At 34.9% G+C, this 24839-nt stretch overlaps 2 protein-coding genes across 3 annotated transcripts; both read left to right on the forward strand.

Annotated features, from left to right (window-relative positions):
• The first annotated feature begins 750 nt into the window (after nucleotides 1-750).
• Nucleotides 751-4139, forward strand: LOC120172863 (chaperonin 60 subunit beta 2, chloroplastic-like). The gene is made up of 14 exons (XM_039180213.1): nucleotides 751-1043; nucleotides 1155-1280; nucleotides 1423-1560; nucleotides 1669-1764; nucleotides 1846-2088; nucleotides 2187-2421; nucleotides 2555-2724; nucleotides 2822-2899; nucleotides 3005-3076; nucleotides 3164-3268; nucleotides 3373-3465; nucleotides 3570-3662; nucleotides 3852-3975; nucleotides 4073-4139. The coding sequence occupies exons 1-14, from the start codon at nucleotides 807-809 to the stop codon at nucleotides 4084-4086; spliced, it is 1824 nt and encodes a 607-aa protein (XP_039036144.1). The 5' UTR covers nucleotides 751-806; the 3' UTR covers nucleotides 4087-4139.
• A 1357-nt stretch (nucleotides 4140-5496) lies between these two features.
• On the forward strand, nucleotides 5497-24661 carry LOC120172862 (exportin-7-like). Of its 2 annotated transcripts, none has more exons than XM_039180211.1 (29): nucleotides 5497-5631; nucleotides 5715-5967; nucleotides 6046-6206; nucleotides 6891-6956; nucleotides 7802-7919; nucleotides 8041-8150; nucleotides 8260-8355; nucleotides 8683-8806; nucleotides 9827-9894; nucleotides 10407-10493; nucleotides 10698-10850; nucleotides 10932-11027; nucleotides 11446-11505; nucleotides 11598-11716; nucleotides 12461-12548; nucleotides 12831-12935; nucleotides 13012-13116; nucleotides 13195-13247; nucleotides 13364-13427; nucleotides 13527-13661; nucleotides 13848-13960; nucleotides 14044-14137; nucleotides 15313-15532; nucleotides 15976-16106; nucleotides 17637-17783; nucleotides 18000-18128; nucleotides 22291-22389; nucleotides 23353-23391; nucleotides 23972-24661. In XM_039180211.1, exons 2-29 carry the CDS (start codon nucleotides 5727-5729, stop codon nucleotides 24107-24109), a joined length of 3159 nt encoding a protein of 1052 aa, XP_039036142.1. In that variant the 5' UTR covers nucleotides 5497-5631; nucleotides 5715-5726; the 3' UTR covers nucleotides 24110-24661. The 2 variants fall into 2 exon arrangements, with proteins under 2 accessions (XP_039036142.1, XP_039036143.1); XM_039180212.1 differs by having other exon boundaries at nucleotides 13015-13116.
• Nucleotides 24662-24839: the final 178 nt, after the last annotated feature.

The following is a 24839-nucleotide window of genomic DNA, read 5'->3' on the forward strand; positions in this document are numbered from 1 at the left end:
ATACTTCACCAAAATATATACTATTTCTATTACGTATATTTTATAGAGAGAACATAGATGGTAGAAGTTGAAATCGTTGCCCTTTTTTAGAATACGTGAGGAGTAATGATTCTAGATTGTTCCACGATAACAAGACGCAAGAATGGACAAGAGAAATAATTACAGTAAGATAAATCCAACGGTCCAGATTAACCAAAAAGTTAGGTTTCCCCCGCTTTACAGAACTTATAATCCGAAAATCTGCATTTTCGGCAGAGCACATCAAAATCTCCTCAAAATCCTAAAAAAAGGTAAGGTGCACTTCCTCTTCTTCTCTTTTCCTCCATTTCATCAACAGCCGCCGCAAGACCTTCATCGCCACGGTGGTCCTCCCCCTCCACCCGCCGTCTTCCTTGCGGTCTTCGCAAGACCTCACTCCAACACTCATCCTCACGTTGGTTCGTCCGTACATCAGGTCACAATCTTCCTCTTTCCCTCCCCGGTTGACACAAGACCTCAGTAGCTCACTCATTCTCACGTTAGCTCCTCCGTACCTCCGGCCACCATCTACAGCCTGCCTTTTCACGTCGTTTTCTACTCTATACCACGTTTTCTTCTTCTTTTATTTCGTTCCTCTCTTATTCCCTTCGTATTCGTTGATACTTCTTCCCGTCTTTACTGCTCTTTATTCCCTTCACCTGCCTCTCTCTCCCCTCGTTTTATTTCTTTATTTATTTACTATTCATTTTGGTACTGATATTTATTTATCCAGAAATCTGCTTTCATTTTAATATTTTGAATATTTTTCAGCTCAATAGAAGTGTAAGATGGCATCCTCCTTCACAGCCATGTCTTCAGTTGGCTCATTTGTTTCACCTAATGGTCTGGTTATGGATAAGAAGCTTCAATTTTCTTCAAACAGATTGTCATCTTTCGCTTCCGTTTCTTCATCCTCTTTTGTTAGTAGACGAAATGTTGTTCTTAGAAGATCTCGCCTGCCCAAGATTTGTGCTGCAAAAGAGCTGCATTTCAACAAGGACGGGTCGGCCATAAGGAAATTGCAAGTGAGTCATTGTTGCAAATGGTTATGAATCTCTGACTAGTGTTTAACCGAAGTTCAAAGTTCAGAGGCTTTATATTTTTGCTCAATCTTACTTTATGTTCTTTATTCGTAGACTGGTGTAAACAAGCTTGCTGATTTGGTCGGAGTTACTCTTGGCCCTAAAGGTAGGAATGTTGTTCTTGAAAGCAAATATGGCTCCCCCAAAATTGTCAATGATGGTGTGACAGTGGCTAAAGAGGTATACCCTTTCTCTACTAGTTATCGAGTTTGAATTTAGAATTGCTTGCTTGCTTGCACAAGTTTAAGTATTTTCCAATGTTAAATGCCTCACTTAATGGTCTATTGACTGGTTAAATATTGTTCCTGTATCGATTTCAAAGGTTGAGTTGGAGGACCCAGTTGAGAATATAGGGGCTAAGTTAGTAAGACAAGCAGCTTCTAAAACAAATGACTTGGCTGGTGATGGAACGACGACATCGGTTGTTCTTGCACAAGGTCTGATCGCTGAAGGTGTCAAGGTTTGTTAATCTATCTTCAAATCATTATGTTTGGCTATAGAAGATCAGTATAATGTTGGCCATTTTCATGTTATTTGTGGTTAATTGCTAAGTGCAATTGTTATTCAGGTGGTGGCAGCTGGTGCGAATCCTGTCTTAATCACTAGGGGCATTGAGAAGACTACAAAGTCTTTAGTATCTGAGCTTAAGGCTATATCAAAAGAGGTAATCTTAATGCTCATACAGTGTCATGTTTTCTGTAATTTATATTTGAAGGGGATATAATCAGTGTACCATGGGATTTAGGTCGAAGACAGCGAGCTTGCAGATGTGGCCACTGTTAGTGCTGGGAACAACTATGAAGTAGGAAATATGATTGCTGAGGCTATGAGTAAAGTTGGTCGAAAGGGTGTAGTTACCCTCGAGGAGGGAAAAAGTGCTGACAACAACCTCTATGTTGTTGAAGGGATGCAATTTGACCGTGGTTATATCTCTCCTTATTTTGTCACTGATAGTGAGAAAATGTCAGTAGAATATGAGAACTGCAAGGTAACTGTCGATAATCATGAGGTTGAAGTTTTCATTTGGTTAAACATATACCTTTCCTGAATTGAAGGTTGACAATTGCCTGTGCATTCTGGTTGCAGTTGCTACTGGTTGATAAAAAGATAACAAATGCAAGAGATCTTGTTAACATCCTGGAAGATGCTATTAGAAGTGGATACCCAATTTTGATAATTGCTGAAGACATTGAACAGGAAGCCTTAGCAACTCTGGTTGTGAACAAACTTAGAGGCTCTTTGAAGATTGCTGCCCTCAAAGCTCCTGGTTTCGGAGAACGCAAGAGCCAGTACCTTGATGACATTGCTATTCTTACTGGAGGTTTTTAAAACTCTCATTTTAATTTACTTATATTGCTCCCAACACTTCTCTCATGCATACACACGAGCATGCACACAGTCAAGCACACACTGCTTATGTTCTAATTACTGCAAGATTTCTATCTTTGTGACAGGTACTGTTATCAGAGATGAGATTGGACTTTCCTTGGACAAAGCTGAGAAAGAAGTCTTGGGCCATGCTTCTAAAGTAGTTCTTACCAAGGATACAACCACCATTGTGGGCGATGGAAGCACCCAGGATGCTGTGAACAAAAAAGTTGCACAGATTAAAAATCTCATTGAGGTTGTCATTTAAGTTTATGCTAATTGTTGTTACGAGTATTTCTTGCAGATTTCTTGTTCTTGCAATGTCCAAGTCAGGCATTATTACTTCAATGCAGGCTGCAGAACAGGACTATGAGAAGGAAAAACTTAATGAAAGGATTGCAAAATTATCTGGTGGTGTGGCAGTGATCCAGGTAAACCACTATTTAGATGTAGTTTATCTGAATGAAATTTGATTAAAGAAATTAATATATCATTTATATCTAATTTGTTGTGTAATTTTCTTTTGAAATTTGAAGGTTGGAGCTCAAACTGAAACAGAACTTAAAGAAAAGAAACTGAGAGTAGAAGATGCTCTAAATGCAACCAAGGTATGTCTTGGAGTTTTTCACGTTGATTGTATTTTAATTATTGTTCTTCAATCCCATAAAAGATTGGAAGATTTAATGGATTTTCAGGCAGCAGTTGAGGAAGGTATTGTTGTCGGTGGTGGATGTACTTTGCTAAGACTTGCTTCTAAGGTGGATGCCATTAAGGATTCACTTGCTAATGATGAAGAAAAGGTAAGCCTTGTCTTGGCAACTTACCAAAAGCTAACCTGTTCATGGGAGATTTCAGATTGTTCCAAGTTCCATTCTTACTAAGTTTCTTGATTTGTTTGTTATAGGTTGGAGCAGATATTGTTAAAAGAGCATTGAGTTACCCTCTAAAATTGATAGCTAAGAATGCTGGTTTTAATGGAAGTGTTGTCAGCGAGAAGGTATGAAATGTAATGTTTCGAAGTTATCATGAGCAGTACACCACCATTTTTATATAGTTTGCTAATAGATGTGGTCTTCCCTTCTGCTATTTAATTATTTGCAGGTGCTCTCTGATGATAACCCTAGGTATGGGTTCAATGCTTCCACTGGAACTTATGAGGATCTTATGAGTGCAGGAATTATTGATCCAACCAAGGTTAGTAAGAATCTACCTCATAAGTCATAAGGGGGTGGAAAATATTTCTGATTTCAAAACAGACCTACTAACATTCTAAATAATAAGATTCATTTGGAATATGGTTAAGCCATTTTGCTATTTTGCTTGCGCGTTTCTCAGCTTCTGTCATGGTTATAGACAAGTGAAGTTGCATTTTCCTTAAAATAGGTGGTGAGATGTTGCTTAGAGCATGCAGCTTCAGTGGCCAAGACGTTTTTGATGTCCGATTGTGTGGTGGTTGAAATAAAAGAACCCGAGCCAGTGCCAATGGGCAACCCCATGGACAATTCAGGTTTGCATTTTACAATCTAAAGTGATTCTTGTTCTTTTATATCATACATGCTATTAATATCGAGTACTGAAATTGTCCTGATCATGGTTCATGTCAGGTTACGGCTATTAAAGGAGATGTTAAAACGAGAAGCAAATAAGGTATCCGATCCCCATTGTAGCAAAGAGTAGGATGCTTATTTTCGTCGTTTATTAATTCGAGGGAAAATCCGTGAGATTATGCAACAATTTTGAACATTGTTTTTTTTTCCCAATGAAAGGAAAAAGTTTCGTATTTGCAGTTGGTGATTGTGGTTGGCACTTGGCAGAAAGTTTTGCCAATTGAAGTTATAATAACAGAATTATATAATATTCTAATTATTCCAAGAATTGTTTAACATTGATTGCTGATGTCCTAAGACTCCATATGGTCGACAATAGGGACATATTCATTTAATATACGCTTTCCAATCATGAACGCAAGGGTGCCGTTCTCTTCAAGCTTTCTTTTTTGAAGGAGCGCGGCTCCCATCTTTTAGAAGATTACGACAGCCAATCGGAAACAAATTACCCAAAGCTTAAACTATTAGCAACGGTGCTGTGTTGTATTGATGGAATATGGTCCGCTACAAATGTAGAAGTAGGCGTAACCAATTTTTACAATTATTATAATTTTACTCTAATATTTTATTATAATTTTTAAATTAAAAGTTAAATGATTAGAATTGTTAATTTATTTACATGTAATTTATATATTATCTTAAATAAAATTTGGGTCTTATGAATATTTTTTTAAAGTGATTTAGTTCTTTTTAATAATTTATCTTAAATACAAGTGAATACTTTATATATTATTATTATTTAGTGAACAAATGAACAATATTTCTTTTAATTATTAAAGCCACTTAATTGGTTTTACAAATTGAGTTGAATGATGATATATAATTGATTTATTTTATCTTGTAAAGGATATGAGATAATGTCTATCTTTTCTTGGAAGTTTTCAGTTTTAATTAGTAGAATATTTTTAGCTATATTTAAAAGATAAGGAAAAAGTGAAATTACAGAGTGATTTTAATGATTAAAATAAATATTGTTCTCTCTTGAGATTTGTTGTTCGAACAACTACGTAATGAGTGCACACATTATCAATATATTAATAAATATTATAAATGAATACTATCTTTATAATTATCTCATATTATTAAATAATAAGAGTCAAATGATGTGTTATTTAATTAAATCATATTTTAAATTTTATTTTTGAAATTTGTAATAAAGATAATGTGTTTTCAATTGATATTTTTAATGAAAATAGAATAGATAATGAATTTTTAACATTTTAAAAATTAGGAATCAGCTTTTTGTTGGTTAAAAAGCCTCCGCCGTCGATGTCGGGTCGAGTAATCGTATCAACGGTCATAAAAGCAAAGGTAAACCAATACGGAACAGTCCACAAATCCAATAAACCAAGCAAGGCAAGAAAAATGGAAAAATAAAAATAAAAAATAAAATGAAAAAAAACATCATTGCTGATTCTTCCATCCCATCGTAGAAAAACAAAACCAAACCCTCCTTTTCCTTCTTCGATATCTCCAGAGTATTATATTTCCGTTTTCTTCTTCTTCATTCAACTGAGTCGCCGATTTCTAGATATTCCTCTTGCGATCCAAACAAGGTAAAACTATGATCAATATAATCTCCTTATTATCGTTTTTTTTTGCTTTTTTGAAACGATCAAATCGATTTGATATGCTTCAGGTAATCGAGGTAATGGAGAACTTGGCGCAGTTAGAAGCATTATGCGAGAGGCTGTACAATTCTCAGGACTCGGCGGAGAGAGCTCACGCGGAGAACACTTTGAAATGCTTCTCGGTTAACACTGATTACATCTCGCAATGCCAGTACATTCTCGAGAATGCTTTGACTCCTTATGCTTTGATGCTCGCTAGCTCTAGTCTTTTGAAACAAGTCACTGATCATAGCCTCGCTTTGAATCTTCGCCTCGATATCTGTATGTTTAGTGTTTCTTTCACCTTCCTTCTTTATATATTTTTTAATTTCTAAAACGAGATTTGATTTAATTCGCCAGGGAGTTATATTTTCAACTATTTGGCGACTAGAGGACCGAAATTGCAGCCGTTTGTCACTGCTTCTTTGATTCAATTATTATGCAGAGTGACAAAATTTGGATGGTTCGATGATGAAAGATTCCACGATGTGGTTAAGGAGTCAACAAATTTCTTGAGTCAGGTGATTTTTTCTTCTTCTGTTTTTTAGTCTCTCATTTTGGTTTTGCTTTTGAGAAGATTGCTCTAAGTTGAAAGCAAATGGGAGAAATTGAGAATATGGTAAGGGATTATGATTCAACACCATTGTCAATGAAATTGTTTTATATTGCAAGAGGAAAATCATGCATTTTGGTATAAACGTTTAAGTTATTCCAGAAGCAAAGATAATATACTGAAAGTAACAATCAAGTACATTATGGCATGTGCATAAGTACATCATGACATATTTGTTTAAGCTTTAATGTTGGTTGTTCCGTTTAAAGCTGTGGATTGTACTGGCACATTGATAAACGCTATATGATATGTGTGATTGAGAAGTCTCACTGGTTTTAACTTTCTTACTTCTTGCCTCGGGAAATTTAAATTCCAATACTGAACCTGCTATGTATGTTCTTTGTGCATGGCTGAGATGTCTTGGTTTGATTCGCTTATTGCAACATGCTCATTGGAGTCGATATATTTGTTTTTTTCCTTATTTGTTTCTCGTTAACATTATTGCTTGTTCAAAATAGCATCCTGAATCATTCAATCTCCTATAAATGTTGTGCTGTAACTTCTTTTTTTTTTGTACGACTTGCTTTCCTCATTGTTAATTTGTAAAGTTTGCTAATGTTTTGTTCTTATTATTGGTGCCTTGCTTTTCCAGGGAACTTCAGAACATTATGCCATTGGTTTGAATATACTAAACCAACTTGTCTCTGAGATGAATCAGGTAAGTTATCTTCATGGTTTTAGTTTATCTTTCTGATTCTGGTAGTCTCTAATTGTTGTCAGATGGTATGAAAATTGTTATCTTAGTATGTTACTTCAAGGAATTCATATGTAGGTATATAACGTTGACTATCGTAATTTATGGGGTAGAACATGCTGTATGTCCTTATTCTCTGTTTTTCTGATCAGACATTTTTATCTATTTAGGTTGTTGCTAGCTAGAAACTATTAGCAGGGTTGCATTTGTTCCCTATTTGTCCTTTAATTTCTACTGTCCATCCATATGAAGTTTTCCTTGAATTGGAAGTTTACTTATAGTCTTTTCTCGAAGATATTTTTTCTTGGCACATTCTGAGTTTGCATTAGAAGTTCACAAACACTTAGTAAACTTGAACAAAACATCAAACAGTGAGCAGGGATTTTTAACCCGAAACATTCTTGTTTTGAAGAAAGCACTTTTAGCGGTCTATTTTTTTGACAATGTTTCAAGAATATGGTGTCATATAATATTTTTATTGATCACTTAAGAAAACTTCATTGATAGTTACTTTTATAGTAAACTATAGCCTCCAGTTCCTTCATGGGAAATAGCATTAGAAAAACCTTGAAGATAAGCTTATCCAGTATTACCCCCCCCTTCCCAAATAAAATTATAAGTTCCTTTTTTGTTGAATAGTGATTAAATGATACCTAGCTTATTAAACTTCACCTATGATCCAGAACTGGGTACAATTTCTTTTTTTCACACAGTTGTTTTTCCTTTTCTTTTCAATTACAATCATTTATTCATGTGCTTGCATTGGTTTCTTGACGAGCTTGCGTATCTTTTGACACCTTAATTGTCAGCATAATCCTGGGTTGCCATCCACACATCATCGTAGGGTAGCTTGTTCATTCCGGGATCAGTCACTTTTTCAAATATTCCAAATGTCTTTAACAGCATTGCGCTACCTGCAAAATGATGGTAATATTCCATATTTGCTCATGTTTTTTTAATTCCTTCCCTTTTCCTTCACTCCCTATTCTCGTCCTCATATTTTTCTTGTGATTTTTTGTTTCTGGTTTTTTTTATATAAAATATGCAGTTGGAAGTCGATTGCAAGAGCTGGCCCTTTCTCTTGCACATAAATGTTTGTCCTTTGATTTTGTTGGGACATCAATTGATGAAAGTTCTGAAGAGTTTGGTACTGTTCAGGTATCGTATAACATTTTCTCAATTGTGCATTTCTGTGCTTTTTATTGCTTGAAAGTCTCTCATTGGGTATTATTTGTAATTAACCAAGTATTTGGTGGCAACTTTACAGATTCCATCATCTTGGAGGCCATTATTGGAGGATTCTTCAACACTTCAGATATTTTTTGACTACTATTCAATTACTAAACCTCCTCTTTCAAAGGAGGTTAGTTTATACTGTTTTAATGTTTTTCCTTCTTTTTAACCTTTTTTACGAGTTATTGGAAGCATCTCTGCCATACTGTTTTGAACTTCTTTTAACTTGTCAGGTTGAATTTAGTATCAGAATCTCTTTTAAACTAGGAACCGGTAGTTAAATTAAAATTTGAAATTAGATTTCTGTTTAGATGTCTATGCTTCATTTCTCTTGTAGATACGATAAAAGACCTTTTTTCTATTGAAAGTTGTAAATTCAACTAATTATCCATTCCTCATTTATTTTTCCTTGCTGGTTATTCAGGGATTTCCCATACTTATTGATAATTTTTTTCAGGCTTTGGAATGCTTGGTAAGACTAGCATCTGTAAGACGTTCTTTATTTGTAAATGATGCTTCTCGATCCAAGTTTTTGGCTCATTTAATGACAGGAACGAAAGAAATTCTGCAATCAGGACAAGGTATCTTTTGACTTGTATACTGTTAGTACTAGATTTTTATTACTTAGGGGTCATTATGATACTTAATTTTGTAGGTAGTTACTGTTAAAGTTTAAATTACCTGGTTGCATTGACTGTCATATAAAGCGCATTTTTTTCTTTTATTTGGATTCATTTAAATTATATTTTATGTGGCTGATAGTTTACTGTCTTATTGTCTTTATGTTCTGTTTTTTCCTGGGAGGGTTAATGCGTATCTTATGTAATTCTGGTCTTTTAATAAATTGAGGTACTCTTTTCCTCCCTCATCTAGTTGCCTCTTATTAAGAGCCAACTATGAGGGAGGTTTTTAAGGAGGCCTCCTATTCCTATCAAAAAAAATTCAACAGTCCTTTTCTCTGTTCTTTTGTTCTGGACTAGTGGAATATATGCGTGCTTTCCTGAAGTTATGATGTTTCTATGTTGGCTATTGAGGTCAATTTAAGAGAAAGTACTTCCATAGGCATAGCTTTCAAAGATATGCTCTTAAAGCTGTTTGAACTAGCTTTTGCCGAGATGTCTCTTAAATGAAAGTTTACAGTTTTTGCTCCTGTTTCAATCTTGATGGATAAAATGTTCTCCGAAGAAGGCCTAGATTATTGACCCCGACATTAGCTGTAGGGTATGACTGGGAAAAATAATTGAACAAGGCTTGATTTATCTACTTATGGATCTGGGTAAAACCTCCATAAATAACTTGTGCAAAACTTTTTATGCATGGAACTTTTCTGTTGTTTGTTGTTTATTTGTGGTGAAATCTTTTAGTAATCACATGTTATGTTGCTTGCTTGTAATATCGTTCATGGACAATCAAGTAATAATGGTTACTTGAGATGTTCAGTTTTGAGAAGTTGGGCCCTGTAGTTTAACTCCCGAGCAGTCCTGTTCTCTGAAACAGAACTGGGTGCATGTGATTTGTATTCTGTAAAATTCAGAAAAATTTTCTCTTTGATTTTTTTCCCTTCAAAATCTGAAAATAATGTATGCACTGTATATTATCAGGTCTTGCTGATCATGATAATTACCATGAATATTGCCGACTTCTTGGACGATTTAGGGTGAATTATCAGGTAATTTTATAGGTTCTAAGTATGACTACTGGAACTAATCACGTTGCTTTTATGTTTGGTGAAATTGTATCATTTTATATGGTCATCATGTAGCTGCCTGTGTTTGTCAAGCTGTATCTTTGCCTGTGGTCTCTGGAGTTCAAACTTTTTAGTTCATGTAACTTATGCACTTTCTTCCGGCTTGTCACCGAGTATTATCATCCTGATAAATGTCACAAATTCATGTTACTTATACGCACTTTCTTGCCTGATGTGTAATTCAATATATGTCTCCGTGTGGTACCCTTCATGCATGTTGTTCGGCGCTGAGGTACACTGTTCTATGCCATTAAGTTGCAGATTTTTTTGTGAGCATTCTTGATGCAATGCAATTTTCCTTGTTATTTTAGGTTGTGATAATGATATGTGCAAGTGTGATTCTTTTATCTGGTTTTGAACAATTGTACTATGCTCTGATTTTTTTTCTCACTTTTTGAGTGACCGCTAATGCTTACAAAATTCTAAATTCACAGTTGTCAGAGTTAGTGAATATGCAAGGTTACAGTGATTGGATAAGATTGGTGGCTGAATTCACATTGAAATCTTTGCAATCTTGGCAGGTTGGTTGATATTTAAAATTTTATGTATTCTGGAAAATAACTTTTGATTGTACATGGCTTAATGGGGCTCCGACTGTTTGTAAACTATTATTCTGACCTTGAGCCATTACTTGTGAACTATTTGTTGGTGAACCTAGAAACATTTTTTTTATTCTTAATACCTTCTGCAACTTAACCTTAATTAAGTTTATGATTTTGTACCAGTGGGCAAGTAGTAGTGTATACTACCTATTGGGGCTATGGTCCAGATTGGTTTCGTCTGTTCCCTATTTGAAGGGTGATGCACCAAGTTTGTTAGATGAATTTGTTCCTAAGATAACTGAGAGTTTTCTTACATCAAGATTCAACTTTGTGCAGGTATCATGTAACTTGGTTTCCCTTTGGGATTGATTAATTTAACTTGAGGGTATGATTTCTCATTTTCTTTTTGTTCTGTAGGCTGGATTTCCAGATGATATTTCTGAAAATCCACTTGATAATGTTGAACTGCTTCAGGATCAGCTGGATTGCTTTCCTTACCTCTGCAGATTCCAGGTTTTTTTCCCTCTTGTTCTTCATGTCACTTTCATTTTTAAAGTTTTTTCCAGATTTTTTTAATCCTTCCTTTGATTCCATTATCTCTGTTTTGCATGTCTTACCATTTTCAGATTTGTCCTAATGAATATCATATTTTAGAATTTATACCTTCTCCTTTCTCTTTCAATTTTCATTTTAACCATATAAATATCATTAAGCTTCTGATGTTGGAAAAAATTCCGGAATTTCCAAACAAGGAAAATAAAACAAGTCAAAGGGTATTATTATATCAAAGAAAACTCATGATGGTCAACTTGATATGTAAAAGATCAGAGGGACTGATAATTTCAGGGCCTGATCTTTCGAAATGAGCTTTTATATGCCACAATTATGAATTTTTAGTTGCTTCCTGATTCCTTTATTTTCTTGAATGCAGTATGAAAGCAGTAGCTTGTATATGGTAAACATAATGGAGCCTATTCTGCAGTCATATACGGTGTGTTCATTTATGTTTTTTTTGGAATTTTGATATTGACAGATATTTTCATGTGATAATTCTAATTAGTATTTCTAATTGATTTTTTGCAGGAAAAAGCCCGATTGCAGACCTGTGATAAACATGAACTCTGTATTATTGAAGCTAAACTTACTTGGATTGTTCATATTATTGCTGCCATTCTTAAGATAAAACAATGTAATGGCTGCAGGTTAGAAATTATATCTCTTATATTTTTTGTTTTGTTAACTTCAATATTACATTATTCCTTAATTGTATCAATAACTAGAGCGTTTTAAATTATTTTTAGCAGTGAAGTGACTATTCTTTCTAGAAATAATGATCACTTCTTTTAGAATGGGCATTATGTTGTTGCACATGTTATAGTGAATGCCAAATCCTATTTTATGTGGTATTCTAATGTGAAAAGAATATTTTCTGCTTGATAAAAAATAAATAAAATTTGATCAAACATGAAAATGTTTGGTAATAATAATTCAAATGTTGTTTACTTTTCAGTTTAATGAAACCAAATAGCAATTGTGTTTAGTTCACTGAAAAACACTCGGAAAAACTTCTTTTCTCTCTCCCAGTACTTTCAAAAGGAAATGAAAATGTAAAGTAATATAAAAAATATAACAACAGCAACAACAATGAAAAAGAAGAAAATAAAAAAAAATCTTATGTTAAAAGGAAAAAAACAACCCAATTAATAAAATCCTAATTTTAACATTGATTCCACCTAAATATCTATAAGTGAAATTTGAGAGACACCTGATGTTCATTTCATGGAGAAATGAAAGGAGAAAGTTGAATTCAATTTTTTCCAACATCATTACCAAACAACTCCATGTTCGCAGCAGGAGTCTTGAATCTGCCCCAAAAATATATTATGGTTTTACTTGGCTCGCATTCTTCACATATATCAATATATTTTTACATTTCTTTCATGCAGCATGGAATCACAAGAAGTACTCGATGCAGAACTTTCAGCTCGTGTTTTTCAGTTAATAAATGTCACTGATAGTGGATTACACAGTCAGGTATACCAACTGCCATATTTTATCGATCTTTTCTATTTTTTCTTGCACAAAATGCACTCTCATCTCTTCCATGTTATACTGTCATGCATTTTCTTATGCTTTTGATAGTCCATTAATCATGTTCATAATCACCCAGCTCTAACTGTAAGATCCTTGATATATATTGAAGTTATTTTGGCCTTCAGTTTTATGCATTGAAACATTCTTTTTAATCTACAGACAATGTTTCATGAATATTACAAACTTATTTGTAATTGATTTTTTCAAATTTGCTTTTGGCAGAGGTATGGCGAGGTAAGTAAACAAAGACTTGATCGAGCAATTCTCACTTTTTTCCAGCATTTTCGCAAGTCCTATGTTGGTGATCAAGCAATGCATTCATCTAAGGTAAAACCAATTTCTTTTATATTCTTATCAAAATTTGGTGGTCTGTAATTAAGTTGAGTTTTTCACTCTGTTACAGCAGTTATATGCCCGTTTATCTGAGCTTCTTGGACTCCATGATCACCTGTTACTATTAAATGTGATTGTTGGGAAGATAGCTACAAACCTGAAGTGCTACACAGAGGTGACTGTTTCATTCTGGCTTTATATTGGTTATGTAATGTGATGGTACATACATTTGCTTAAATGGTGTTTATTTCAGAGTGAGGAGGTCATCGATCACACTCTAAGTTTGTTCTTGGAATTAGCATCTGGGTAAGTTTTTCTCGTTGTTTTGTCCAATATAATTAAAGATGCTTGTATCCTGTAAATAAAAGTTGTGCACTTCCCATAAAGTAATTTGCTTGTTTGACCAATGCATAATTTGGCAGATACATGACTGGAAAGTTGCTTCTGAAGCTGGACACTGTTAAATTTATAATTGCAAATCATACTGTAATTCCACTCACAACTTCTTTTTGTCTAGTCACTTTTGTTTGTTTCTCTGAATTCATGCTTCTGGATAATGACATTATTTCTTGAACTTTATTTCAGAGAGAGCATTTTCCTTTCTTAGAAGAATATAGATGCTCTCGTAGCAGGACAACTTTCTATTATACCGTTGCGTGGTTGATATTTATGGAAGATAGCCCTATCAAATTCAAGTCTTCAATGGAACCACTTTTGCAAGTACTCTCTCTCTCTCTCTCTCTCTCTCTCACACACACACACACACACATGCATGCACGTAAAGTAATATCATGACTTTTTATACAACATGAATTGTCTCTTCGATGGTTTTTCCGCCGACATTTTTCTGTTAGTTCATCATTTATTTTTTCAATTTGACTTCATTAATGTTTTGTGCTGCTTTAGGTCTTTCTCAGCCTGGAGTCGACACCTGATGCAGTATTTCGTACTGATGCTGTCAAGTTTGCTTTAATCGGATTAATGAGGGATCTTAGAGGAATTGCTAGGGCCACAAACAGGTTTGTATATAATTTTTCTTTGGAATTCTTTTAAATGTAGAAAATTCTTCAATAACGTTTTTTTATTTCTTGAACCCCTTCAGTCGTAGAACATATGGTTTTCTATTTGATTGGCTATATCCTGCACACATGCCACTTATCTTGAAAGGAATTATTCACTGGAGTGACACACCAGAGGTACATTCATAACTCTCGAGGTTTTTTAGTTGCTGCTGTCCTAGATTTCTTATTTGTTGTTGTTTCATCTTATTCATCTATATAGTATTATTATCTTGCTTTTCTCTTTTTCTCAAAGAATTCAAAATATTAAAGCTGATTTTACTGGTGGCCTGCATTACTTAAGATTGAAAGCATGGTTATACGTTAGGCAGGCCTGTTTCTGAAATTTTAGTGGCTTGAGGGCGAACACAGAAAATTTTATTTATTTATTAGTCTGGGGTGATTACAAGGTATTATCGGTTCGAAAGACTTAACTATTTGACAATAAATGCTCGAACACCCTTGCAGACGTCGTGCTCTAAGTTGAGACCTCTAGGGATAATAATCATTCCTTAACCACTGAGTTTGCTTGGTTTGTGCTGGAAATTGGATCTCTAATAATAAGTATTAAAAAAATTTAGTTTTAAGAGTAAGCAAAAATAAATTAAATTGCTTGTCAATTGTATTTTTTATTACATTTAACAAACTATCTAATAAATACATCAAATTTTAAATAAAAAACATTAAGAACTTTTATTAAACACCCAACTACTCACACAAAACAAGCATGGTCCTCTTTTAAGAGGGTCAGAGTTTGATTTCAGCCATCTGCATCTTGTTAAAAATGATAAATGAATAATCAAATAGAAATTTAGAAAATAATTTATAAAATGCCAAATTAGCATCGGCGTTAATTTTTTAACGGAGGGTGACCAAAATAGAAACAAAATGTATCATTAGGCATGATTTAAAAAATATAATAATTTGATGACCAAAAGAAAAATAAAGTAATAAGTGGGTGACTAAATAGGTAATTTACCCTTTTAAATTATACATGAACTTCATAATTTTGGGCCCTGGGCAGGTGCCCCTCCTGTCCAGGCTCAGCTATGGTCCCGATGTTAGGCATACAAGGTTTTTCTGTAATACTGGTAGATTTTGCTTCATTCTTGTTAATTTAGTTTTTACAATTGCTGCTCTCACCTCATAGTTTACTGGTAGATTTTGTGGAAGGCTACTTGTAACTTTTGGGCTTGTCTTAAAGTCAAATTTTGTTGTATCCATTTAAATATCATATGCAGTGCATTTATTACATTAATATCAGCCAATAAACTCTTAACCTGGATACGTAACTGTTTGATTTGACACTGCAGGTTACCACTCCTTTGTTAAAGTTTATGGCTGAATTTGTCTTGAACAAAGCACAACGCTTGACTTTCGACTCATCTTCTCCTAATGGGATTCTTCTTTTCCGTGAAGTCAGTAAATTAATTGTAGCATATGGGACAAGGATTTTATCTCTGCCTAATCCTGCTGATGTATATGCCTTCAAGTACAAAGGAATGTGGATTTGTCTAACTGTTCTGTCAAGAGGTCAGAATATGAGCCAGCAATTTTATATTTTTATTTTTTTTAATCACCAAATTGAACCAATGGTGCTAAACCATGTACAGAGCTAAATTCTTAGGTCTATAAGATCAATAAAGTCTAAAGCACAATTAATTTCTTGTTTTAGTTGAGAGTAGTGAGCACTGCTTTTTATATTTACCGTGCACATGCTTCATTAGATTGATATTTATTCTTTGGTAGAGATCTTCATCAGTGCATACTGTATGCATTTAATCTTATGATGAACTAGCTCTTTTAGAAGTTTTTTAGTGTCAGCCATGTAGTGACGTCCTTATAGGAAGCATTGTAGTAATTAAATATTCCTAAGCAGCTGTCCACGGGCTGAGCAACCCACTACCTGTAAGAAAATTGTATTTGTTGTAAGATTTCCTGAAATCACAAATTAACTTCCGATCAACAAATGGCAGGTCTTGCTGGAAACTATGTAAACTTTGGTGTTTTTGAACTCTATGGTGATAGGGCACTCTCTGATGCACTTGACATTGCTCTAAAGATGATAATGTCAATTCCTTTGGCTGACATATTGGCATTTCGAAAGGTATGCATGAATTTGATTACAATTATTTACGTTATAGAATATTTTAACAAATCTAGTGTTGGAAGTGCCTGTCCGTTCAGTTTCTGCAAAATTTGCAAAATTTTAAAAACTCTATGGAATTTGCAAAATTTCCATCAACTTGAGTTTTCTGCACTTGTTACTTGATAAGTCACATTCATTAAGGATCTCTATAGATAAAATTGTGTAACACAGGTAATCTTGATTGTTGACTTTGTTGACATATATATTTCTATGGACGGCACTAAACATTTCATCTGCATTTAACCAAAGCTATTCTTCTAAGCTTCCCAACAATTAGATGTGGCAATTGTGCTGGTCAGGTTTGGGTTGCATCATCTTTGAGTCTGGTTGACTATCGTTCTGGTCTTTCAAGTTTGGCAGTTGGTTTTTCAAGTTCAGGTCATTGAGTTAGAGTAAATCCAGGACTGAATTATTGGGTTGGTCTTTCCGAGTCATTTGGGTTTGGATTATTTTGGATATGGGTTGTTCCGAATTTGGGTGGGGGTTGACTTTTCTTGGTGAATCTGGGTTGGGTTTGTGTGGGGTTTTGGATTCAGACAAGCTTTGCCAACTCTACGAACAACTTATGATCTACCATCCTATCAGATTCAACCACATGCTTCATTTTGAAGCCTTGGTCCTAATTAATGATGATGTCACCATTACTTTTGCTGTCAATTTTTTGATCAATTGTTTAATTTTTTAATATCTTCTGCTTTGTCTATCTGAATCTTCTCTGCCATCCATCTTAAAAACAATTTAGATCTGATGTTCTCAATATTATTAGATTTGATCTTCTGAATTTTCTTAAAAGCCACAAATCTGTCTGTTATCAACATTGCTATTTGTTCCTTTTATACCTTCTTATCTTCTAAGTGACTCTCTATCATATGTTTTGATGTCAGTCTTAGATTTAATTCAGTTTCCATTTTCCATTTTCTTTTGGTTTTTGCATTTGTCTTCTCACTTAAAAAAATGATGAATCAAGCACTGGTTATTTCTTTTTGCATTCCTTTTCATATGTGAGCTCTTTTTAAAATTTCCAATTGCAGTTAATTTGAGCTTTGAAATGATTTGTTTGTTTTAACTGCAAGTTTTAGCCTCTGATTTGTTGCAAGTTGGGGAATGTTAATTGGGATGAAGAATAGTCTTCTCATGGTATAATAAAAACATTGTACAATGTGAAAAAGTTGATAACCAGGAGTTAGAATAAGGTAAAATAATGTTAAGAACAAACGTTGCTGTTGTAAGCAGTTCACCCAAAATAAGAGATCTGAAGTCGAACACTGAAGACCTAAACGTGGGTCAGTTACCCTTACCCAACCAAAAATAAAAAGAGTTCCGAGTCACTATTAGCTCTTATATCCTTCTTGTAAATGTACCAATATGCAAGTGTGATGTCAACTTTGTTATCATGTCATTTAAATGTCCTTTGTTGTCATGGTATGTGAATATTTTGTGTTATTACTAGAATGAATCACAATGTCATGTTTACTTTTTCTTTTGCAGTTAACGAGGGCGTATTTCTCTTTCTTAGAGGTTCTATTCAACAGCCACATCAATTTTATATTCAATTTAGATGCGGCAACCTTTATGCATATTGTTAGTTCTCTTGAATCGGGTCTTAAAGACCTGGATATAAATATCTCATCACAGGTTTGTATCATGCTGTAAAATTTGTGGTTTACCTGTTCTTTTGTTGCTAAAACAGTTTATTTTAATTTTTCAAGCTGTTACTTGATCACATAAGTAGAAATTATGTGAGTTCTTTGGAAATTTTCATGTATGATATCCCTTCCGACTTCCTTTCCCAGGCCCAAAATAATACATTCTTGTAAAACTCATTATCACATGATGAACATTTCATTTCAGTGTGCAGCAGCTGTTGATAATTTGGCTGCTTTCTACTTCAACAACATTACTATGGGGGAGGCACCCACTTCTCCCGCTGCTGTCAAACTTTCCCAGCATATTGCAGACTGTCCTAGTTTGTTTCCACAAGTGAGTGATGGACTTCCTGATATATTATGCTTCTTTCGTTGTCATTTGCATTTGTGTTAAGCAGGCATCCATTCTAAACTTTTATGCCCTTGTACCATAATACATCTTATTACTTTGGTGCATAACATCATATAAATTTCAAACATTAGTGTTACCTTTTTCAGACTAGTTAAATTCCTGGATCACTACATTAGCTTGATGTATCATATAAAGTTTGGTTCCTGATGTCTGTGTCATGAAATATGGTGTATTGCTTTACATCCCATGAAATGTTTTTCTATCTAACATAACAAACTTACATCATAGAAGATTTAGCATGTTAGTTCCTCAACAAATGTATCAGAATAAAAATCACTTTTTTTTTTATAGGAATGAGAGGCCTCATTAAAAAAACCCCTCATGATTAACGGATCACCAAATCGGTGTTCCTTAATCAGCGGAAGGGGGAAAAGAGTGCCTCAATTTATTAATAAAGCATACTCGTACAAATTTCTTAAAAAAATACACCTTAGACACCAGCATAAGAAACAGACTCCCGGCACAAACTACTAAGAACCAAAACACAGACACAACTCATCCAATCCCTTGTTTAGCCAAAGAATCTGCCTCCCAATTACAACTCCTAGGAATGTGCCTAACGATAATCTCCCTAGCCGAAATTAGAGATACAATTTTCCCAACCAAAGAAATAAAGAAAGGAGGGGCTGTATTCGGCAACAAAATCCAGTCCACAGCTACTTTACAGTCACTCTCAATGATCAGTCTTCCCTCCTTAGCCCAAGCTGATGCGAGAAAAAAATCAATGCCTTTCTCTATTGCTTTCAATTCTGCCAAAGGTGGAAGACAAGGGCCAACACTATTCGAGAAAGAGCCTAAAATATTACAGCTAGAGTCCTTCAAAATGCCTCCAATACCACCCACTAGCCCATCAACTCTGACCGCCCCATCAACATTAAACTTAAAAAAATGAGTTGGAGGAGGAAGCCAACTCTGAATGATTTTCCTTTTAACAGTAGGCGAGGGAAGCTTATCTGCAATAGTGGGATCCCCAATAAGAGAGGCAACTTGAATATTAACATTCGGGAACTTTGCTAGATACCATTTGACCAATCTGAATCTTGAAATGAAGAAAAGAGATGATCTGTCCAGCTTCATCTTATCAAACACCACCGAATTCCTAGTCTTCCAAATTGACCAGAAAACAGCACCTGGAATAAATTTCCAGATTAAAGAATTCGCCCTTAAATCAGCCCAAGAACTCAACAGAGACGACGGATCTTTAGGCAGAACTGTAGAGATATCCCATAGTCTGAAAAAACAATTCCATAAATGAACACTTGTCACTCACAAGCATACAAGTTCTTGTCCAATTAATAATACAATGGAAGTACATCCGAAGGGAGTTATTCCGAGGATTGAAACCCAAATGGCAACCGGAAATTGATTCTAAACTTACCTGCTAGGGAATCAATCAACACAAATACCAATTTGGTTAATCATATCCTTATTAGCATCAACAAGCTTAATTGAAACAATCAACTACATTGCATTTTTTTTTATAAGAATAGGAGACCTTGTTGAAACCCCCCTTCTTAACTGTCCGTTCCCCTAAAGAAGAACAAACAATCAGCGGAAGAAGGAAAAAAGTGCCTCAATTTTTTATTGAAACAGGGGTTTAAATACCCAACATTACAACCAGAAACAAAGAAATTACCCCTTTACAAAGACAAAACCCCACCCTCAAAATTTCAAATCCTCACCTCACCCAATCCCTTTTTTAGCCAATTCATCAGCTTCCCAATTCGCACTTCTTACAATCAGTCTACAAATTACATCTTTAGCTAAAACCAAGGACCTAATTTCCCTAACAATACATTCATAGCAAGAAGGACAAGAGGAAGAAGTTTTAATCCAATCTAAAGCTACCGAGCAATCGCATTCCAAAATGAGACGACCCAGCGAAACCCAATCTGAATCCAAGAATAATTTCAACCCCGCTTTGATCGCCTTCAGTTCAACAAGGATTGGAGGACCTGGACCCACTGAATCAGAAAAAAACAGCAGTGTACTGCTGTTCGAATCCCTTAACAGACCACCAATGCCCCCTTCTTCCAATCACTCACTACTGCACCATCAATGTTAACCTTAAAAAAGACTTAGGGAGGGGGAGACCAACAAGTGATTTTCGCTTCTAATTTCCGAGGGACAATCAACGAGTCCGCCAAACAAGGATCACCTGACAGGGAATCCAACGGAACAGCCATGTTCGGATGTTTAGCTAAAAAACAAGTCGCCAATCTGAATCTTGTTAAGAAGGACAAATGGAGTCTATCTAAGGAGCCATTCTCAAACACAATATTGTTCCTAGCCTTCCACGCAGATCACAAAACAGCACCTGGAATAAATTTCCAGATTATGGACTTTGGGACAAAATCATCCCAAGAGGATAACAAAGCTTTTAAATCACTGGGAATGACTGTTGATGCATTCCATAGACGAAGGAAAAGACTCCATAACTCCCAAACAACTTTACATTTAATGAACAAATCATTAGAGGATTCTGGGAATAGCTTGCTCAATGGGCAAACAATGTCCGATTCATCCAACACCCCTCTTTTCATTAGCCCTTCTTTGACTGCAATTCTTTCATGCACCGCCTGCCAAACAAAGAATTCTATCCTTGGAGGTGCTAGTCATTTCCAAACAAAACTATCCCAGCTCTTTTCATTGGTTCCTTTATAGGTCATGAGCTCCATGCAAGACTTGACCGTGTAAACGCCTTCACCATTCCCATTCCAGATCACTCGGTCATCCTCAGAACCATCAAGAATAACCAAACTTAAATCTGACATTAATTCGAGCCAAATATCCAGCTCCTAATCGGCAAGGTTCCTTCTCAGTTTAACATCCCAAACCCAACCTGATGAACAAAAAGATCCGAACTCAGCCACCTTACCTTCTTTATTGATGGACAATACATAAAGCCTCAGAAATTTGATCTTCAAGGGAACATCGGAAAGCCATTTATCATGCCAAAAAGAGATTGCGTCCCTCCTACCAACTCTCCGCTGGAAATGGGACCGAAGGCAGTCCCCAAAATCATCCTCCTTGGTGAAATTGTTAACCATTCCCCTCAACATCCAAGAGGCCTGGGGATGATTGGCCTTGGAAATTGACAATTCTTTACTGTCTAAATTATATTTGCAACATAATATCTTCTTTCACCATGAATCCCTTTCAACCCCAAACTTCCAGACCCATTTCCCAAGTAGAGCCCTGTTCATGAGGTTTAAGTCTGGAACGCCCAATCCGCCTTTCCTCTCTCGGCTAGCAAACAGAATCCCAATTTATTCAATGAATTCGTTTGAATTCCTTCCCACCACCCCAAAAAAACCTTGCTAAAAAAGAATTCAGTCTCCTGTATATAGTCAATGGCATTGAGAAAATTGATATGAAGTGCATAGGTAATGCAGATAATACAGACTTTACCAACTACATTGCATTAAAAGTAAATTGGCATGAATTAAAGATTCTAATTCCAAAAGCAAGTGAAAAAGCAGCTAGACTTGACTTAAAATGATAAATGCGGTATAGGCTTATTATAATGTGAAGAACTCAAGCCTGTTATCAAGGAGTGTATATTTCTTTCTGGTATTCTTCATGTCCGTTCGGGGTTCGTCGCTGCCCCTCCCAACAATGTCATCTCCAAGAGTGTATATTATCTGTAAATAATGTGTTATGAATTCTTGAAATCATAATGCATTTATTTAATTTAAATTGTTAGTTATCAATTTATTAAATGAAATAGAAATGCTACATGCCGTATAAGTACGATGAAGCTATTTATATGCTGTATGAAGTGAAAAATAATAAAGATTTTGATTTGAAAAACTATGAACAAGATATCTTTCGTATGAGATAAACTACCACTTACATAGCACATATTATCCTGAATCAATATTTGAAAGTTGAACTCTGAAGGCTAACTTCCTCGGATGATATAAGGTATCTATCCTGCTTTACAAGTAGAACCGTTAATATTTGTCATATGAGAATTAACGTACCTTTTGTACAGTTGTTTCTTCTTGTCATGAACCAAATGTGATGGTTTTTCTTCCAATCTTTTATTTAGATCCAATTATTTTCTGTTCCTTTATTACAGATATTGAAGACCTTATTTGAGATAGTTTTGTTTGAGGATTGTGGCAACCAATGGAGTCTTAGCCGGCCTATGTTGAGCTTAATTCTTATCAGTGAGCAGGTAATAATTTGCAAATTTGTTACTTACATTTCTCTGCTATCCATTTTCAATTTTGCTCCTCCATATGGATATTTTTTCTTGGTATACTTTGAACATTATCACTGAACTGTACCGTGAGATTGGTTACAAAACATGAAAATTTGAACAAACTTCATGTTAGTATTCTCATTCCATGTGACTTATATCTTTGATCTTTCCTAAACTATTAGCATTACCAATGTGAACAAAAAGGATAAAGGAAAATTGCAATGGACAATGTTTACATTATCTGATAAGAAAACCTGTTTGACTGGTTTACTGAGCAGCTCATTGCCTGGACTCATCATTTTTTTAAGAAAAATAATGTCCAACACTTGTGTCCAACATATATTGGGGGATGACAGTGAATATTAAAAAGATAGGTATCCAATATTATTAGATCCATACTTTATATTGGTTTCTAAAATTTTTATTTAGTTTTAGTTGATCTCTTCTCTCAAGTGAGAGCACTTTTGAGAATATTATACCCTGCCCTTGTGTGGCACCTATTGCATTTGACTCTAGCATGACTAAAGGGGAAATGTTGAATCCAACATAGAAGCAGAAGTCATTGAAATTATTTTCGTATCCCTTCCCTTGCAGTTTCTACTTTGTTGGTTATGTTAGCTTGTTTGAAAGACAGGTTTGAAGGTCAAAAAGTTCTGCTCCAGTTCCACTTTACAATCCGGTTGTGTTTTGTTCTTGGTTTTTTATGATAAGCGAAGATTAGATTGTTTTTCCCTCTTCTCTGTGCTTGTTAAATAGTGTGTGGTGCTTTTAATGCAACTACAATATCAAGTTTTTGTTATGTGGTTGCTGCCACTAGGAAAACCAGTGAGAGTCTCAACTGAATTCGTTGTTGAGCACTTCTTGATGCACCTTTAGAATCTTAAAATTATGCACGCCTTCTGCTATTTAGCTGACAGAACTGCGTTTCTAATGCAGATATTTGCTGATCTCAAGGCTCAAATTTTGGCTTCTCAGGTAAGTTTTGGGTATACGGTTTTTTATTTGTCTTTATTTTTCTGAAAAACTTGGCGACCAAATTTCTCCTCATCATATTTGTGTAGTTACTTGGAACAAATTTCTATCTGTTACGGAAAACGATGAAAGGGTTTTATGTTAGGTAGTGTCGGGTTGTGAACGATTGGGACCAGTTTAGCAAAATTAATCGTCTCCAAACAATTAGACTAGAGACTAAATCACATGCAATGACCTATCCCTAAAAAATCAGTTCTATTGTAGAAATACATAAATATGTACATAAATTTTTTGACAAACCAATGAAATTAATGGAGAGAACCTAGAGGTTTTATAACCCGACGTTTTCTGGAATTCCCAATTCTTTTGTAATTGTTTTTTCAACTCTAATTCTATTGATTTACTGATGTTTCCCACCATAACCATACCAACTGTTGGTTTCATGTTGTGAATGGCCATAAAATTAGTTCTGATGATGGTTTTAGCATGGGACTAAAAACTTAGCATCTCTCTCCTTTTCTTCCCCGTTATTTTCTTTTTACTCTTTTAGTGTCCATCATGTTATACATTGTTCATTTTGCAGCCCATGGATCAACATCAGAGGCGTTCCGTTTGTTTTGACAAGCTAATGCAAGATGTTACTCAAAGCCTAGATTCAAAGAACAGAGACAAGTTCACCCAGAATCTAACTGTATTCAGACATGAATTCCGTCTCAAATAGCGAATCCTTTGTGCTCTCAAGTAACCCTTTTCTTTTTCTGCAAAAGATGCTCAATGGAAAGCGTGAATGTGGGAAGCCAAACATCTTTTTGCTGCATTGTGTCTGTTTTTCCTGGCTGAAGTAAAAAGAGAAGACACTTGTTTGAAGTTGATGGGAAAGTTGTTCGAAAACTGTTATGGTGGTATTTGTATAGTTTGCTATTCAGGAAGCATTGTGGAGTGTTACAAAGGGTTTTGCCAAAGTGCATAAGCATCTAGGATACGCAACATTGATACGGTAGGGCTATGAGCGATTTTACATCTAGCTTAGGACCATCATTCTTTTGCAACATATAATATAAAATCATTTCGGGGTTTTATGTTTTGAGAGCGGTTCATGTAAAAAAAATAAAAAATAGGAAAGTAAAAGTAAAACAACCTTAGTTATGAAGTTGTTGATGCTTTTGTACATTAATCATCCACATATTCTTTGTACTTGTTGATAGCATGACGAAAGAGTGGAAATTCTTCAAGGTTGGTAGGTTTATTCCCCCCCCCCCCAAAAAAAAAAAAACAACAAAACACAATCTGGTCTGCATACCCTAGTTTCTTATCAGCTATATTCGAAATTGTATATATATATATATACTGCGTCGTGTATCACCAGAATTAAACCAGCTATCCAAAATTGTATATATCATATACATTTTGTTTATTCAAGTTGTGTTGAAAATAGAGTCTCATGTTTAGCT

This window comes from Hibiscus syriacus, unplaced genomic scaffold (assembly GCF_006381635.1).
Source record: "Hibiscus syriacus cultivar Baekdansim isolate YM2019G1 unplaced genomic scaffold, ASM638163v2 tig00111881_pilon, whole genome shotgun sequence".
In the NCBI taxonomy this organism is placed as follows: Eukaryota; Viridiplantae; Streptophyta; class Magnoliopsida; order Malvales; family Malvaceae; genus Hibiscus; species Hibiscus syriacus.

What these genes read in the sequence shown, in the direction of transcription:
- LOC120172863 (XM_039180213.1), top strand. Translation starts at nt 807, where the DNA reads ATGGCATCCTCCTTCACAGCCATGTCTTCAGTTGGCTCATTTGTTTCA. An exon ending in GTGTGACAGTGGCTAAAGAG is followed by an intron (nt 1,281 to 1,422) that starts GTATACCCTTTC and finishes TCGATTTCAAAG; the next exon opens with GTTGAGTTGGAGGACCCAGT. An exon ending in GAAGTGTTGTCAGCGAGAAG is followed by an intron (nt 3,466 to 3,569) that starts GTATGAAATGTA and finishes AATTATTTGCAG; the next exon opens with GTGCTCTCTGATGATAACCC.
- LOC120172862 (XM_039180211.1), top strand. Translation starts at nt 5,727, where the DNA reads ATGGAGAACTTGGCGCAGTTAGAAGCATTATGCGAGAGGCTGTACAAT. An exon ending in AAACAATGTAATGGCTGCAG is followed by an intron (nt 11,717 to 12,460) that starts GTTAGAAATTAT and finishes TCTTTCATGCAG; the next exon opens with CATGGAATCACAAGAAGTAC. An exon ending in ATAGTGGATTACACAGTCAG is followed by an intron (nt 12,549 to 12,830) that starts GTATACCAACTG and finishes TGCTTTTGGCAG; the next exon opens with AGGTATGGCGAGGTAAGTAA.